The 18,304-nt window shown below is 55.9% G+C and overlaps 1 protein-coding gene across 1 annotated transcript; it reads left to right on the top strand.

Annotated features, from left to right (window-relative positions):
• Positions 1-9,184: 9,184 nt before the first annotated feature.
• On the top strand, positions 9,185-18,213 carry RILPL2 (Rab interacting lysosomal protein like 2). Its single transcript, XM_056131393.1, has 4 exons — positions 9,185-9,555; positions 13,414-13,565; positions 15,704-15,817; positions 17,810-18,213. Exons 1-4 carry the CDS (start codon positions 9,244-9,246, stop codon positions 17,838-17,840), a joined length of 609 nt encoding a protein of 202 aa, XP_055987368.1. The 5' UTR covers positions 9,185-9,243; the 3' UTR covers positions 17,841-18,213.
• Positions 18,214-18,304: the final 91 nt, after the last annotated feature.

The following is an 18,304-nucleotide window of genomic DNA, read 5'->3' as shown; positions in this document are numbered from 1 at the left end:
ATTCTGCCCCCTAGCAGGTAAGCTTCTCTACTTCCGTTCATGGAGCATTATCAGCACCGTTACTGGACTGTAGGTGAACACCCCTGTGCTGTTGTGCATAAATGTGCCATGAACGTGGATGTATAAATAATCTCTTCAACACAGCTGCCCAAGGGCCTCTCCCCGAGATGACTCAGCTGGTGCACCTGACAGTTCATCCTCAACCGCACTGCCGAGGGCCGCCAGGACTGTCAGTTGTACGTGGTGCCAGGAATTGAACTTGGGGCATCCTGTATGCCACACGGGCACTCCAGCCCCGAGCCGTCTCCCTGGCCACGCTGGGAAATCCAAGGTGTCTCCAGGCTTCTCCCCCCAGGGGTACTCCACTTTTCCTCCAACAGGTGCACCAGTGGCCATATTCCTACCTCCAGCACAAGGAACAAGGCTGTTATTTTCTGAGTTTTGCTATTTTCTTTGTTTTTTTTTCCCCCATTGCTTATCTTCTTTGCCCCTATGTAACACATCTCTAGAAAAAGAATCCCAGGATTTTCCCTCCAGCGTTTTACTCATTCACAGCTTGTGATGCCGCTGAGGTGGTCAGTGCATGAAAGCAGACGGACTGGCCAGGACAGTTGTTCTGTCCTTTCTCTATTGTGTGTGTGTGTGTGTGTGTGTGTGTGTGTGGCGTGGGACGTGGTTTATTTTTTCCTTTTTCTTAGGGGAGGGGCCACACCCAGCAGTTGTGCGGTCTCGAGGCTGTGTGCTTAGGCGTCACTTCTGACAGTGCTTGGGGAACCCAGTGCAAGACTAGGGACCACTCCCGGGTTGGCTGCTTGCAGAGCAAGTGCCTTACTCCGGAAGTGGTCCGTGGTGCGCTGCAGCGGTCTCGGTCCTTAGGCTGGCCTTGCCTCTCTTTAGTTCTGGCAGCCGTGCCGTCTGATAATAACGTGGTTTGGGGGCCATACCCGGCTATGCTCAGGGCTTCCTCCTGGCTCTACGCTCCTGCCGACTCGGGACCGTATAGGATACTGGGATTGAACCTGGGCCAGCCAGGTACTAGTCAAGTGCCCTGCCTGTGGCATTGGCCTGTTTCTCACACTGTTAGTGCTGGGGCATTCATGGGAACCGTTATGCTGGCTCAGATGGAGGCTGGAGGAGCTGCCTGTGATGGCTTGGCTTCCTGTGGGCCGCATGCGGGGGCCGAGCGCCCTGCTGCCGGTTCCTGTGCGGAGTGGCCATGCTGAGCTTCCTGCAAGCCTCCCACGTCGGGGATAATTAAAACTCCCCAAGCCAGTACTTTACACAGCCGCCGAGCTGCAGGCTGCCATGGCTACCCGGCTGGAGACTTCTGTCGCAGTCTCGTCCTGAGAGATCCTTAAAGCAGAGACTTGGCAGTGCCTGCCAGCTGCCGGCTGAGCACTGTGAGGAATGTTCTATTACATTCCACAGTGCAGCCCAGGGACAGGCTGGCGGCTTCTTCCCCACATAGGCTTGAAAGTTCCCCCTCGCCCTCTCTCCAGATCCACATGTCACATGAATTAGTAACAGACTCGAAACCAGAGCCGTGCGCCCACCATCCCGCAGCCGGACCCCTGTGCAGGCTGTGCTCGAGGAGTGGGAAATCTCCCCAGCGCCGACTGTGTACCCGCATGATTTAACCAGATCCGAAAAGAATATGGAGAACAGGAAGTGAGCCGTGCTGCGTGTGTTCTCCGGAAATAGATGGTGCCACTGACGTCTGCCGCCCGCCCGGGCACCGGAATAGACCCGCCCAGCCCTGCTCATGGAACTTTCCTTCGGGCGGACGCTGCCCCACCTGGCAGTGCCATCCTCTCAGATGTGACCCACTGGCTCTGGTTTCCTGTTTAACCTGGTGGAAACAACGGCCTTACTCTGTTTCCCGTTTCCGTCCCTTCGGTTTAAATCTGAGGTGGCAGCGCCCAGGTGCACACAACCACGCATCTGTCTCCAACCTCAGGGAGAGAACCCTCTCTCTCTCTTTTTTTTTTTTTTTTGGCTTTTTGGTCACACCCGGCAATGCACAGGGGTTACTCCTGGTGCATGCACTCAGGAATTACTCCTGGCAGTGCTCCAGAGACCATATGGGATGCTGGGAATCGAACCCGGGTCAGCCGTGTGCAAGGCAAACACTCTACCTGCTGTGCTATCGCTCCAGCCCTCTCTCTCTCTTTTTTTTTAACCGTAGACAATTTGTTTTCTTTTGCTGATTATGAATAACATATGATGTCACACTGCTGCAGTAGTGGCCACGCAATTTTGGGATTCCGAAATTTTTTTTTCTTTTTTTTTGCTATTTTTTTTTCTTCTTTCTTTTTGGGATTCCGAAATTTTAACAATTAAATCTGGAGGGATTGAGGGCTGGAGAGATAGCACAGCAGGTAGGGCGTTTGCCTTGCATGCAGCTGACCCGGGTTCGATTCCCAGCATTCCATATGTTCCCCTAAGCACCGCCAGGGGTAAACCCTGTGCACCTTCAGGTGTGACCCAAAAAGCAAAAAAAAAAAAAAAAAATCTGGAGGGATTTCTGCCCAAATCTGCTGGGTTCTGAGATTTGTTCCTGGGTCTCTGGGATCATGGTCGTTAAGCAGCTTGATTAAGGAGCCAGAGAGGCTGTCTGTGGGTGGTGACTCGGGGTCTTCTTAGGGCAGGGAGGAAAGGGCCGGTTCCACTCCCATCCTGTGAGGTCCCCGCATATCTTGTCACTGCAGGCCTAAACCTGACTGTCCAACTGCCTCCGGAGGATGGTGGCCACCATGCCACCAAGGGGGAGCAGGCAGAAGGACAGCACCCTTTCCCCCCTGGGGTGGCCCGGCACTGGCAACCTACTGCAGGGACCGGACACATTTATTTTATTTATTTGTTTACTTATTTATTTATTTATTTTTTTGCTTTTTTGCTGGCGATGCTCAGGAGTTACTCCTGGTTCATGCACTCAGGAACTACTCCTGGCTATGCTCAGGGGACCATATGGGATGCTGTGGATCAAACCCGGGTCGGGCTGCGTGCAAGGCAAACGCCCTACCCGCCGTGCTATCACTCCAGCCCCTGGGACTGGACACATTTCTGCCAAAAGCCGCTGTGTTCCGAGAATTGTCCCTGAGTTTCTGGAATCATGGCCGTCAAGCAGCTTGATCAGGAACCAGAGAGGCTTTGCCTCCAATTGTATAGTTGAGCGAGAGGTGGTTTGTGGGTGTGTCTCTCACATACCTAACTTTTGGCCGTTTACTTTCTTGGTAAACTTGGTCCCAAGTTGTTGGGGTCTGACCAAAGGCACACAAGCAGCAATTTTGGGGTATCTGGAAGTCTGAAGGCGCCATCAGGCTGCTGATGAACTCACCTCACAGGTACAGATTGACCTGCTGGCGGCACCATACCCTAAAATCTTCTCTTTTTGAAGTTATTTTTTGACGTTAACTGTTTCAAAACTGGGTAATGGGGGCCAGAGTGATAGGACAGCGGGTAAGGTGCTTGCCTGGCACACGGCTAACCTGGTTTTGATCCCTTGGCACCACATAGGAGTGACCTCCGAAACCCATCAGGAGTGATCCCTGAGTGCAGTCAGGAGTAAGCGCAGAGCGTCGCCAGGTGTGCCTACCAAACCAATAATAATAAAATAAACCTGAGGTTCCCACATGTTCTTCAGCCCTTGAGCTATCTGATGGCCCCAGACACTCTTCTTTAAACATTTCACAACATTACGCTCTTCGGGTCGGCCATTTTGGCTGCGTGCAAGGCAAACGCCCTACTGAAATTGGGTCAGGACTAGAGGTCATTAAACCACACAGCTTGCAAGTGGCAACGCCAATTAAGATCAAGTTATTGTGGTCTGGTTCTAGAGTGATGAACTTTGCGCTTTATACTTTTACCCATTTTTTTTTTTTTTTTTTTTGGCATTTGAGCCACACCTGGAGGTGCTGGGTACTTCTTCCTGGCTCTGTGCTCAGGGAGCTTTTCTGGCAGGCTCAGGAGACCATAAGTGATGCTGGGGATCAAATCCAGGTTGTCTGCACGCAAGGCACGCACCATACCTGCTGAACTATGCTCTGGCCCTCACCCATTATTTTTTAAACTTGAACATGCCCCAGAATACTTAGAGCCCACTTTACTTTTTATATTTTTAATTTTTTTTTGCTTTTTGGGTCACACCTGGCATTGCACAGGGGTTACTCCTGGCTCATGCACTCAGGAATTCCTCCTGGCAGTGCTCGGGGGACCATATATGGGATGCTGGGAATCGAACCCCGGGTCGGTCATGTGCAAGGCAAGCGCCCTACCCACTGTGCTATCCTCCAGTCCTAGAGCCCACTTTAAAACAAAGCCTGCCCCAGAATTTCCACTTCAGTGGATCAGGATTTGCATTTCTAAATACCAGGGCTGCTGGGCAGGGAGCACATTTTAGGAACTCACACAGCTGCAACTGACACTCTGATAATTACCCAGCACTGAGCAAAGGGCCTGCCAGCAGAGTGACAAACTGCATGGGCTCCGAGTTCAGATCATGAACAGGTTATGACAAACGCCAGCAGCTGTTGGGCACTCTGCCACGAGGCACTGCCGTGCTTGTTCTCCACGGCTCACTCTGTGTGGGGAGCTCTTTATTTTTCCCAGTTAAGGGTGAGAACATGGGGTTTTCCAGAGACCAGGGAACTTGATCAGCCTAATGTAACATCAAGTAGCAGTTGTGAGGCTGCAGCCAAGACTGGCCTATTGTCTCAAGAACAGGAGGGAAGCTTGCCGGGGCCACGCCGTGACACTGGGCCAGGCCAGCCGTGCTGTGGTCTTCAGGCCCAGTGTCCCTAGGCCTCCAAGGGCTACATCCAGAGGTGTTTGGGGGCCATGCAGTGCAAGGGCTTGAATCTGAGTCCTGGCACACGCCAGCCATGGCCCCTGAGACCCGCACTCTCTCCTAGCACTCCTGAAGACATTTTGACTTTTTGGGTTTGTTTTTGAGCCACGCCCAGCCATGCTGCTCCAGGGCTATTCCCAGCTCTGCACTGAGGGTGACCCCTGGCAGTGCTTAGGGGGACATATGTAGTGCCGAGGATTCAAACCAGGGACACAGATGACTTAGCCACATGCAGCGCAAGTGCGTCCCTCTGTGCGATCTCTCTGGCCCCATGTTTGTACATTCTGAGGCATGATTTCCAAGGTTTTGCTAGGACACAAAGATGTGTAAAACTCCATGAGGAGGGACCAGTGCAGTAGCACAATGGCAAGGTGTGTGCCTTGCATGCAGCTGACCCATTTTCAATCCTCGGCATCCCATATGGTCCATCAGGAGTGATTGCTGAGTGCAGAGCCAGGAGTAGCCTCTGAGTACTGCCGGGTATGACCCAAAAACAAACAGACAAACCAACAAAAAAGAGAGAAATAAAAGTTTCATGAAGGAATATGTGGTGCCTTAGAATCCAGCTCCTTTTTTGGTGGGTGTAGTAGGGGGTTCAGTCATACCTGGTAGTGTATCTTTCTGACCCAGAGCCTTGCTTTTCGGTATAAATTATTCCCCCCCATGGGGGGGGTTCACGGTCACGTCCTCCTGTTGTTCATCGATTTGCTCGAGCGGGCCCAGTAACGTCTCCTTCGTGAGACTTCTTGTTACTGTGTTTGGCCTATCGAATACGTCACGGGGAGCTTGTCAGGCTCTGCCGTGCGGGCGAGATACTCTCGGTAGCTTGCCAGGCTCCCCAAGAGGGGTAGAGGAATCAAACTCGGGTCGGCCATATTGGGGGGGCTCACAAAAAACTTGGCAATGGGAAAATGTATCTGAATGTATTGCTCGAGGCTCGAAGCCCTCCCATTGATCATCAATTTGCTTGAGCGGGCCCAGTAACGTCTCCATTGGAGACTTTGTTGTTACTGTGTTTGGCATATCGAATACGTCACGGGGAGCTTGTATAATGAACAAAAACTAATTCAAAATAGAGCACGTCATGACTTTGAGGTGTTTCTGGCAGCACCTGCTCACCCACGTGGCATTTCTTAGATGAAATGCGGTCACAGGTACACAACTATTTTGGGAGATTCTGGAACCCGTGTCAGCTGCGTGCAGGGCAAACTCTTTATAGGCTGTACTATGGCCCCAGCCCCGAAGGGCAGAAAATTTTAAGCAGCCTGCTGTCGAGGGTGAATTTCTAGGAAAATTCACATCAGGAGAAACTGTTGACAAGGACAGCCAGCAGAAGAGAGCCGCTGTGGAAACCTCTGGGGGCTGGGGCGGCGAGATAAAAGAAGAAAAGGTCACTTTCAGGCCTCTGCTAGTGTGGCCTGGGGAAGCCGCTTCTAACAGCACTGAAGTTTCATCCATGAGATGTCAAATCTGCATTACGTGGGGCTGGAGCGATAGCACAGCGGGTAGGGCGTTTGCCTTGCCCGTGGCCGACCTGAGTTCGATTCCCAGCACCCCATATGGTCCCCTGAGCACCGCCAGGAGTAATTCCTGAATGCAGAGCTAGGAGTAACTTCTGAGCATCTTTGGGTGTGACCCAAAAAAAGCAAAAAAAAAAAATCTCCATTGGGTATCTGAGGCCCAGGCCAGCCCCAGCACCCCAGGACCCCAGGGCCTGGGTGCTACCCGCAATGTGGTGCACCCTGCCAGCACTTAAATTTGGTGTGAAGGGAAAGTTCGGCTTAATACTTTCACATTTGGGGAAAATACAATTTTCCCAGCACTGTTGTGGATTTTTCGGTCTTCTTTTGGGGCTATACCCTGCAGTGCTCAGAAGTTACTCCTGGCTATGCACTCAGGAATTACTCCTAGCCATGCCCAGGGACACCAGGGATGGAACCCAGGTCTGTGCGTGCCAGAGCCCTCCACTCTGCCCTATGGTTCCAGCGCCCCTCACCATTGTTGGAGAGACTCTTCCTCCCGCCTTGAGTAGACTTTGCGCCCTCGTTGACAGTTACTTGGGCATATGTACAAGCACTTGCTTCTGGGCTGTTCCTTTGTTCTCGTTACTCCTGGTGCCTGTGCTGTATTTGCTGCTATTTCTGGGTGGAATTTAACCTCCCAAGTCATGTCTGATTACATCACTGAGTCCTTGCCCAGGCTTTGTTGATTAGAAAATTGTAGCCTCCGAAAGTAGTCTCGTTGGTTTGCTTTGCTTTTTTCTTTGTTTTACCCTCATAAGATTCCCTAACCTCAGCGTGGAGATGATCCGGCATGCCTTCCACAGAGAAAGTTCCAGTATATTCTCTATTGCTCTTTTCTCCCGATGAATATCACAAACATTTTTTTTAATTTGGTTTTTTAGTTTTTGGGTCACATCCAGCAATGCTAAAGGTAAAGGCCCTCCCGTTGATCGTCGATTTGCTCGAGCGGGCCCAGCAACGTCTCCATTGGAGACTTTGTTGTTACTGTATCTGGCATATCGAATACTCTCGGTAGCTTGCCGGGCTCTCCGAGAGGGGCAGAGGAATCGAACTCGGGTCGGCCATGTTGGCCGCTTGTAAGGCGAACGCCCTACCTGCTGTGCTATCGCTCCAGCCCTGGCAGCATCTGCTCACCCAAGTGGCATTTCTTAGATGAAATGCGGTCACAGGTACACAACTATTTTGGGAGATTCTGGAACCCGTGTCAGCTGCGTGCAGGGCAAACTCTTTATAGGCTGTACTATGGCCCCAGCCCCGAAGGGTAGAAAATTTTAAGCAGCCTGCTGTCGAGGGTGAATTTCTAGGAAAATTCACATCAGGAGAAACTGTTGACAAGGACAGCCAGCAGAAGAGAGCCGCTGTGGAAACCTCTGGGGGCTGGGGCGGCGAGATAAAAGAAGAAAAGGTCACTTTCAGGCCTCTGCTAGTGTGGCCTGGGGAAGCCGCTTCTAACAGCACTGAAGTTTCATCCATGAGATGTCAAATCTGCATTACATGGGGCTGGAGCGATAGCACAGCGGGAGGTCGTTTGCCTTACTAAGCGGCCAACATGGCCCACCCGAGTTCGATTCCTCCGCCCCTCTCGGAGAGCCCGGCAAGCTACCGAGAGTATCTCGCCCGCAGGGCAGAGCCTGGCAAGCTCCCCGTGTCGTATTCGATATGCCAGACACAGTAACAACCAAGTCTCCAATGGAGACGTTACTGGGCCCGCTCAAGCAAATCGACGATCAACAGGAGGGTCTTTACCTTTACCTTTACCAGCAATGCTCAGGGGTTACACCTGGCTCTGCACTCAGGAATTATACCTGGCGGTGCAGGGAACTGGGGGGGCGGGGGCGGGGGCGGGGGCGGGGGTGGACGCAGGGAATGCCGGGATGAGCAGGAATCAAGGGAAGACCCGCCCGGCTTGTCCTGTCTCTCCGGACCAAATATTACAAACTTGCAATTGAACTTAAAAAGCACTGGTCCTGTACCACACGCGAGCCGTCTGCCCACGCCTCTCCGGGAGAGGTGGAGACGCTGCTCAGGCTGGGCGCAGGGCCCTCCTCATCGATGCTTCTAGCACTTTCCTCGCATCTGGTTGCCGTGCTGGCATCTTGCATGTAGCCGGGATCCCGCGGGCCCCGCGCGTGTAGCCATCCGGGGTCCCCGCGGGCCCTGTCCGTGTGGCCGGGGTCCCCCGTGGGCCCCGCGCGTGTAGCCAGCCGGGGTCCCCGCGGGCCCTGTCCGTGTGGCCGGGGTCCCCCGTGGGCCCCGCGCGTGTAGCCAGCCGGGGTCCCCGCGGGCCCCGCGCGTGTGGCCATCCGGGGTCCCCGCGGGCCCTGTCCGTGTGGCCGGGGTCCCCCGTGGGCCCCGCGCGTGTAGCCAGCCGGGGTCCCCGCGGGCCCCGCGCGTGTGGCCATCCGGGGTCCCCCCGGGCCCCATGCGTGCGGCCGGGGACCCCGCGCGGGGCCGGGCCGGGTCGGGCCTCCCGCGTCCCCTGCGTAATCCCCGTGGATCGCGGCGCGTCTTTCCCCTCAACCCCCACCCCGGGTGTCCGCGTGTCCGCCCGCGGGCCATGGGCCCGGGTCCGAGGGGGCAGTGCGCGCGCGGTGCCGTCCCCGCCCCCGTCTCCGCGGAAACGCGGCGCGCGGGCGGCCGGGGCGGGGCGGGGCCGGCCGCTGCCCCCGCCTCGCCGGTGCCCAGCGGCGGCCGCCGCGTCCCCTTCCCCTTCCTGCTCCCGTGCCCGGCGGCCGTGGCCTGGCGGTGGCCCGGGCCGCACCCCGAGGCGGGCGCGATCGCGGCGGGTCCAGCCCGGGCAGCGCCGGCTGGGCAGGGGCCTCCCGGGGCCCGAGTTTCCTGCGCGCGGAGGAGGCCGGGCCGGGCCGCGGGGCCATGGACGAGCCCCCCGTCCGCGGGTCCGACGACGACGGGGACGACGAGGCGGGGCCCGAGGGCGCGCTGCGCAAGAGCCCGTCGCAGCTGACCGCCGAGGACGTGTACGACATCTCGTACGTGGTGGGCCGCGAGCTGATGGCCCTGGGCAGCGACCCCCGCGTCACGCAGCTGCAGTTCAAGATCGTGCGCGTGCTGGAGCTGCTGGAGGCGCTGGTGAGCGAGGGCTGCCTGGAGGCGGAGGCGCTGCGGCTGGAGCGCGACGCGCTGCAACAGGAGCTGGAGCGGTTGCGGTGCGCGGGCGGCGGCGCGGTGAGTGCGGGGCGCGCGCGGGGCGGGGGCCACGCGGCCCCCACGGCGCCCACCCAGCCGGGGGCAACCCCGAACCTGCATTTCCCGACGCGCCTCGCCCGTCCCCGCCCCTTCTGGACTGTGTCCCATCATCCCCCTCCCGGCAATCTTTGAGCCGAGTGAAAGCTCCATCTCAGCGGAAAGGGCAACAGTAGCTCGAGGCCGCAGACCCAGGAGCCCGAGTGGCTTCTTGTGGCTGTTTGTTGTGAGGCCACACCCGCAGGGCTCAGGGGGAAGCGGCTCCCCGCTCTGCGCTCGGGAGCGAATCCCGGGGGTCCCTGGGATGCTGGGCTGGGAGCAGGCCGGTGGGTGCAAGGCCAGCGCCCTCCCCGCTGTCGCCCCAGCCCTACAGAGCAGCTTTATTCCTGACGGTGCCCGACTGGAAACAGCCCAACTGAATTCATCCACCAGGTGGACTATTGCACAGCCTTGCAAAAGAACAGAGGGCCCCGACGCAGCTGTGTCGCAGCTGTGTGAAGGCACCTCTGGAGGGAGACACAGAGAGAGAGAGAGAGAGAGAGAGAGAGAGAGAGAGAGAGAGAGAGAGAGAGAGCAGCGCTGGAAGGGGTCTGCCATCAGGAATAAGGGAAATTTCTCATGGGACCCACTTCACCCTCTGCGCCAGGCAGTGAGCCTGCGGGATGGGCGCTGAGACACCCCAACTCTAGATGTTGCTCAAGGCTGTAAGCTGAGAAGGGGCAGGGGCGGCCTGGGGTCTCCTGGCACTGTCCCCTCGGCTGCCCTCTAGGCTCAGGCTCGTGGTGCTTGGAGACTGGGCGTCCACTCGAGGTGGCCAGTGTCCCCACCTACCCCCGATTCAAGTTGAGCCCTGCCCAGGACGCTCTGCTCCTGGTATCTGGGCCTGCAACTCCGCCCTGGGCTGTAGAGAAAGCCCCCACCCTGCGCCCGGATCAGTGTGGTTTGTGGGGTTTCCTGGTGAAGCAGGGGGACAGACCCCCGTGGGGGAAACGGCACCTCCTCCTCCCAGATGGCACGATGGGGCAGGGCAGGGCAGTGTGATCACCGCGCTGGGTCACAGTCGGGTGCCCCGGGATATCTGAGAGGAAGCACAGCAGGAGATGAGGGGCCCACAGGGGCCACCGGAAAGCGGGGGACAGAGGAGGCGCCTTGCCGGAGGGTGAGAAATGGGGGCCCAATGTCACCCACCTGCCTGCTTCCCTTTTGTGGCTGCTACGTGCACGGCAGGGCTCCCCCGCCCTGGCCAAAACACTGGCCCCTTTCGTTTTCAAACTATTGTGTTTACTCTGGGCAGAATGTGAAATTTCTCATCTCTGGGGAGTTCAGTGGGTAGGGCACTTGCCTTCCACACAGCAGACCCAGGTTGGACCCCTGAATCCTGAGCACCTCCAGGCGGGGCCCAAAACCCAAATGCGAAGGAAAAAAAAATTTTTTTTCATCCTAGCCACTTGCACAGCTTGGCGGCAGTGATCAGTGGGGTTGTGAATGTGCCATCGCCTCGGTCGGTTCCCCCAGAAAACCAGAAACCGTCCCCACCAAAACATGACTCCGTTTCTGCCCCTGCCTGTCCCTCTGAACGCGCCCGCCCCAGCTACGTGAACCAAGTTCAGCATCTGGCCTTTTCATTCGCCAGAGTAGTCTCTGGATTCACCCACTGTGTGGCCCATCACCAGAACTTCTTTCATTCTTTTTACTGATTTATCGATAAATTTATCTTTTATTTAGGGGTCACACCAACCAGTGCTCAGGACTTATTCCCAGCAGTGCTCCGGAAACCATATTTGGTGTCAGGGATCAAACCTAGGTCATCCCCATACAAAGCAAGCGTCTTCCCTGCCATGCTATCTCTCAGGCCCTGAATTTCTTGTTTTTATTTTGTATTTTTTTTATTTAATGGGCTGGAGCGATAGCACAGCGGTAGGGCGTTTGCCTTGCACACAGCTAACATGGCCGACCCAAGTTCGGTTCCTCCGCCCCTCTCGGAGAGCCCGGCAAGCTACCGAGAGTATTCGATATGCCAGACACAGTAACAACAAAGTCTCCAATGGAGACATTACTGGGCCCGCTCGAGCAAATCGAAGATCATCGGGAGGGCCTTTACTTACTTTACTTACTTTATAAAGTTGCTCACAATGATTTATTAGATTCAATATTCCAACACCAATTCTACCACTATTACACCTTCCCACCACCGTTATTTGGAATTTTCCCAACCACCACCCCAGCCTGTCCCGATAACAGGCCCAAATTTCTTTTATTGTTTTCATTTTTTTTTGTTCATATTTTTTTGCTTTTTGGCGATGCACAGGGCTACTCCTGGCTCTGCACTCAGGAATCACCCCTGGTGGTGCTCTGGGAATTGGACCTGCTGTGCTCCAGCCCCCCGAATTTTTTTTTAAAGACTGGATTGGGTCACGACGATGGTCCAGAGGTCTGGAGCAGAGTTCTTCTTGGTTCTTTTTTTAAATTATAACATTTTTTTAATGAAGTTGTTCACAATAATGTATTTCAGCACCAATCCCACCATCATTACACATTCCCACCACCATTATTTTGAATTTTCCCACCACCACCAAGCCTGCCTCAAAGGCAGATGCTGGACTGGAGTGATAGCACAGCGGGTAGGGTGTTTGCCTTGCATGTGGCTGACCCGGGTTCAATTCCCAGTATTTCATATGGGTCCCGAAGCACCGCCAGGAATAATTCCTGAGTGCATGAGCCAGGAGTAATCCCTATGCTTCGCCAGGTGTGACCCAAAAAGAAAAAAAAAGGCGGATGCAAAGTAATTTATTTTGTATTGCTTCTTATGAATAATCCACTAAAAATTATCCAAAAAGTTTTCCTTAGAGGAAAGTGTGTGAAGACTGTTGCATCTGACCTCGTGCCCCTAAGCCCTGTAGCCCTGTGGAGATCACTAATATGCTGCTACAGACTGGGCCCTGTGTGGAGCACAGTTCTCGCCTGTGGAGAGGCCCAAGTCACATAGGACTGGAGAGATAGAACAGTGGATGAGGCGCCTGGGTTCAAGCTCCAGCATCCTATGTGGTCCCTTGCGTCCTGACAGGAGTGACCAAAAAAAATAGTTGCCGGGCCAGAGTGATAGCACAGCAGGGAGCGTGTTTGCCTTGCATGTGGATGATCCAGGTTCGATCCCCCGCATCCCATAGTGATCCCTGAACACAGAGCCAGAAGTAACCCCTGAACAATGCTGGGTGTGACCCAAAAAGCACGGTAGCACTGTCCTCCCGTTGTTCATCGATTTGCTCTAGCAGGCCCAGTAACGTCTCCATTGCGAGACTTGTTACTGTGTTTGGCATATCGAATACATCATGGGTAGCTTGCCAGGCTTTGCCACGCTGGCAAAATACTCTCGGAAGCTTGCCAGGCTCTCCGAGAGGGGTGCAGGAATTGAACACGGGTCGGCCTGGTTGGCCGCATGCAAGGCAAATGCCCTATCCGCTGTGCGACCACTCCAGCCCACCCAAAAAGCAAAAAAAAAAAAAAAACTTGCCAAAGAATGTTCTGTTTGGGGGGAGGCGTGGGCCACACCTGCCCAGCGCACTAAGCCCAAAGGGAGCAGCCCGCAGCTCTGCCTGGGCACCCCGTGTACTGTGCAGCCTGCATTCTGGATGTCTCTGCCTGCAGTGTTTGCACCCAGCCCTGCCGTTCCCCCTGTGATGCGCGGGAGTGGGCAGCAGGCACACTGATAACCGCCTGGAGGATGCTGTCCCGGGCCGGGCTCTCGCCTCCTGGGTTGGGGCCGGGCACTGTTGCTCCCCTTCCCCGGGCGGAGCAGGGCAGGCGCCGTGCTCCCTGCTGAGCGGCTGTGCTCTCTCCTAGGGCAGCCTGGGCCTGAACAAGATGGTGGTGGACCTGGCTGACCCTGAGCGGCCGCGCTTCACACTGCAGGAGCTCAGGGAGGTGCTGCAGGAGCGCAACAGGCTCAAGTGCCAGCTGCTAGTGGCGCAGGAGGAACTGCAGTGCTACAGGAGGTAGGCGCGGGCCAGGCGCGGGCTGGAGTGGACATGTGTGAACCGTGGCACGAGCCAGGGGCTGGGTGCAGCTCTGCCGAGGCCCTGAGACCCACCCAGATGTAAAAACCAAATCACAAAAAGAAAAAGAATGGGGGGCCAGAGCCATAGTACCGGGCCAGGGCAGTAGTCCAGCGGGGAGGGCACTTGCCTTGCACGCAGCTGACCCGGGTTCTATCCCGGCATTCAGTATGAGCCCCCAAGCCCCGCCAGGAGTAACTGCTGACACCGCCAGGAATGACCCCGAAAGCAAAATAAATAAAAGTAAAGTAAGTAAGTAAAGACCCTCCCGTTGATCATCGATTTGCTCTAGCGGGCCCAGTAACGTCTCCATTGGAGACTTTGTTGTTACTGTGTCTGGCATATTGAATACGTCACGGGGAGCTTGCCAGGCTCTGCCGTGCGGGCGAGATACTCTCGGTAGCTTGCCGGGCTCTCCGAGAGGGGCAGAGGAATCGAACTCGGGTCGGCCATGTTGGCTGCGTGCAAGGCAAACGCCCTACCGCTGTGCTATTGCTCCAGGCGATAATAAAAAAATAAATAAAAAGCAGCTGACCTGTTTCAAGCCCTGGCACCACTAAGCCTGTGATGTAGAGCCAGGAGGAAACCCTGAGCATGGCCAGCTCTGGCCCCACAACCCAAAAAACAAGAATAAAAACAAATTACTTAGAAATGGGGGAAAAAAAAGAAAAAGAAAATGGGGGCCAGAGAGATAGTTTAGGTAGGGTGCTTGGATTCAATCCCAGCATCCCATATGGTCCCCCAAGCCCCGCTAGGAGTGACTCCTGAGTGCAGAGCCAGGAGTCACCCTGAGCATTGCTGGTGTGACCCGAAAACAAGGGAAAAACCCACTAACATTGGGCCGGAGAGAGCGTTCCGGGGGGATAAGGAAGAGGCCAGGAATGAGCCTGAGCACAGTCAGGTGTGGCCCCTATCACAAAGCAGCCTGTCCACCAGAGCATTCTCCCAGCACGAAGTGTGATCTGACACGCGGGCAGGTAGCGTGGAGTTTGTCTCTCCACATGCCCTTTGCCACGAGCCGTCTGGAGCCAGTGTGCCCTCCCTGTGCCTCCGGCTGCCCTCCACGGTGGCACTGGCACGTGGCTTAAATACTCATTGAATGTGGCCTGAATTTCCTTTTTGGGGGCCCAACCGTGCCCAGGGTTCTGGGGGTCTTGGCCACATGCAAGGACTTAGCTGCGCTGTCTTTCTTGGCCTCCTTTTATAAATAAACGCCCTCGGTGCTACCTGTTTATTGGGCTGCTCAGGGGTGAGAGAGAGGGTGAGCTTCACACATGCAAAGCTTCTCCTGTCATCTGAGTCACAGTGGTCCAGGGGCCCGCGTTAATCTCGCATACGCCCTTAGCTCGGGAAGGCCGATGCCCTGACCATCCTCCCTTTACTGACTGGGACACCAAGATATGTATTAGTCTCTTTAGGGAGGGGATGGGGGTGCCACACCGAGGGGTGCTCAGGGATCTCTCTTGGCCAAGGACCACATGGGGTGCCAGGCATGGAACCCGGGTCAGCCTCATGCAAGGCAGACACCCTACCCATTGTCCTCTCTCCAGGCCCTTGTGTTTTGCATGTTTTTTTTTCCCTGGGTGGGGGAGGAGTCATACCCAGCAGAATGCAGAGGTCGCTCCCTGCAGTGCGCAGGGGACAGTATGGCCTGGGGGTTGGACCTCGGCCTCAGCCTGCCGAGCTACACCCCCCCCACGTCAGAGTGTTTCATATGCTCTCGTGCTCCAGGACACTGGAGAAGCCTGGAGTCCTAGCCAGCGTCCTTAGACCGGGGAAGGAAGGAGGCTGTAGCCTGGGAGACGGAAGGCTCTCACAACCTACACCAGAAGCTCCGACCCCGCATCTTCTTTTTCTGTGGGGGAAGGGGGCACTCACGGCTCACTCCTGGCTCTCACTCAGGACCCTCACGAGGTGCCGGGCTGGAGCTCAGGTGGGCCGCGTGCAGGGCCAACACCCTCCCCGCTGTGCTGTTGCCCCTGCCCCGGGGTTCGAATCCTTCATTGATGACTTTGTGACGGCTGAATCCCGAGAACCCGTGCTTTAACATCGGTCCCATTTATATGCCCCTTTTCCAGTGGCCTGATTTCGCCCAGAGAAGGCCCAGGAGGAAGAAGAGAAAAAGATGCCCTGGCTGCCAGGGCCAGCAGTGCCAGTGGGAGCAAGCAGGAGAAGACCGCTCTGCGCAGGCTGTGAGTCCCCTGCCTGGCCGCCCGGGGTCCGGACCGGCTCTGGTCTCGCTGCTATCAGCTCCTGGACTCTGGACCTGGTCACATCCATACAGACACCCACACCTGTACACACCCCTGTACATACGCACCTGCACCCACATACACTCGCAATACCCACCCCTGTAATACTCATCTGCACCCACATACAGCCGCAACAACCACCCCTGTACATACACACCCGCACCCACATTCACCCGCAATACCCACCCCTGTACATACACACCCGCAACACCCACCCCTGTACATACACACCCACACCCACATGCACCCGCAATACCCACCCCTGTACATACTCACCTGCACCCACATACACCCTCCATACCCACCCCTGTATATACACATCTGCACCCCTATACTATATACCTGCACCCACACCCACAATACCTCCCCCATACGGACCTGCACCCAAACACCACTATCACCATCACTATCACCCTGTTCTTCAATTCGCTCGAGCGGACCCAGTAACATCTCCATTCATCCCTGTGAAGTGCAAGTGTAGCCCGATGACATATTGGGGACTCCTTCAGTGTCAGGGGAATGAGGACCATTCATTGTTACTGTATTTGACATATCCAGTACGCCATGGGTAGCTTGTCAGGCTCTGCCAAGTGGGCGGGATACTCTCGGTAGCTTGCCGGGCTCTCCTAGATGGATGGAGGCTTTTGGGGCAGCCTCTAATCACCTTTACAAGTGTTCCTAGTCAGGCATATAGGCAGGTGTGATATTCTCAGTAGCCTGCCGGGTTCTCTGATGAGAACCAGAGAATAAGAGGTTGCTTCCGGGAGCTTGGTTTTATAGTCTCTGGATGGCCATTGATGGGGTTACACGGCAGTTGGTAGGTGTAACTGTCTAGCTACTGGAAGGTGGAGGAGCTGGGTGGAGGAGGCTCAGTCCCGAACTGAGCAGGCTTGGAGATCGCAGCCCCGGGTCCTGCACACCTGGGTTTCTCTGCCGGTTCCTCGCCCAAGCATGTGGAGAGTGGTCTCAGCATGGCTTTGGCTGGGTCCTGGAGGTCTTCAGCTGTCGGGGCTCTGCTCGAGGCGGAGAGGGAAACTCAACACCCCCTCCTCCAAGGGGTCCCAGTGAGGACAGCCAGGGGCAGGAGACTCAAACACCATGCACATATATTAACACACATCTGCACACATATACACCTATGCATTCAAACATACATACCTCAATCCACATACACTCACACATCTCTGTGCCCGCCCAGCTCCTGCACACATGTCCATCCTCATCCACACCCACACCCCCACAGGGAGGTGCCTGGCTCCTGGCCTGGCAAGGAGGTCCCGGGCCCCATCCGTGTTTGAGCATCTGCCAGGCTGTCACACAGATGGACCAAGTGACCCTCTGAGGGAGGACTGGCACGTATGCCCATTCTGCCATTCTGGCCGTGGAGAAGCTGAATAGTGATTATCGAGCTGTTATGAGTCGCCCCTAGGAGGGGACAGTTCACTGCCTCCCTGTGGTACGATAGTCTTCAACAGTAAAAACCATGACAATAACTACTTGGGCTCTAGGGGGTTAAATCCCTCCCTCTCTCCCCTGATTTGGGGGATCCTGCGTCTCCCACTGCTGACATGTGTCATGACATTCCCCCAGTATCTCCCTCATGTCTGTTTGCTCCATTGACCCCTCCCATTCCTTTGGGTGCTGAGCCTCAAATCAGAGTGGGGGGGCTTGATTCCCAGCCGAACAAAACACAGCCAGCAGGCACTTCCTTGCCTTGCGGTTAGCTGACCTGGCTTTAATCCCTGGCACCCCTCAGAGTTCCCTAGTGTCAGCCTCTAAGCACAGAGCCAGGAGTCAGCCCTGAGCATGACCAGGGGCGGCCCTAAAATAAAATAAAGGTGCAGAAGCCATTGGTCCTGGGAGGCCTCAAGCACACTGCTGGCTGCAGGCCCGCCTCCGCCCCCACCGTCTCATCCCCCTCTGTTCTCCCAGGTTCTTTTTCCGGTCGGGGAAGCAGACATAGACCAAAGGCCGTGACGTTGATGGCAGCAACTTCTCAGACCCAAGAAGGCAACCTGCTGATGTCCAGAACGGTCTCAGGGCCACCACATTGTATTCTCCTTCCCTTCTCGCCGAGGCTGGGGAGAGATGGCCCCAAGCTCCAGGGCTGCAGAGCTGGTCAGCCCCAGAGGCTCGGCCCCAGAATCGTGGAAGCACTTCAAAGCCCCCACAACAAGGAACCCCGATGCTCCCGGGGCCGTGCTCTGAGGCGGCAAGGCAGCTGGCAGCCTGGGTCGGAAGGCAGGGCGCAGCTACTGACGTTGCAGGGGTGCTTTCCCCACGCTTAATAATTATTCCATCTTGCTAATGTGACTTTCTCTACATGGGTTTTGTATTAAAGGTGACTTGAAGCTTTCCTGTAGTGTTGTCTCTTAGAATGCGGGCGGTCCATCGGCTCCGTCTCCTACTGGCCCTTCCTGACCTCCC

Source organism: Sorex fumeus, unplaced genomic scaffold (assembly GCF_029834395.1).
Source record: "Sorex fumeus unplaced genomic scaffold, SorFum_2.1 ptg000087l, whole genome shotgun sequence".
NCBI classification, from domain to species: Eukaryota; Metazoa; Chordata; class Mammalia; order Eulipotyphla; family Soricidae; genus Sorex; species Sorex fumeus.
Note: the sequence above shows the minus strand (reverse complement) of the source record. Positions and strands in the feature narration are given on the sequence as shown.

Excerpts from the sequence above, each read along its gene's own strand:
- RILPL2 (XM_056131393.1), top strand. The coding sequence starts at position 9,244 with ATGGACGAGCCCCCCGTCCGCGGGTCCGACGACGACGGGGACGACGAG. Across the intron at positions 13,566-15,703 it reads GAACTGCAGTGCTACAGGAG|TGGCCTGATTTCGCCCAGAG; the intron begins GTAGGCGCGGGC and ends CCCCTTTTCCAG. Across the intron at positions 15,818-17,809 it reads AAGACCGCTCTGCGCAGGCT|GTTCTTTTTCCGGTCGGGGA; the intron begins GTGAGTCCCCTG and ends CTGTTCTCCCAG.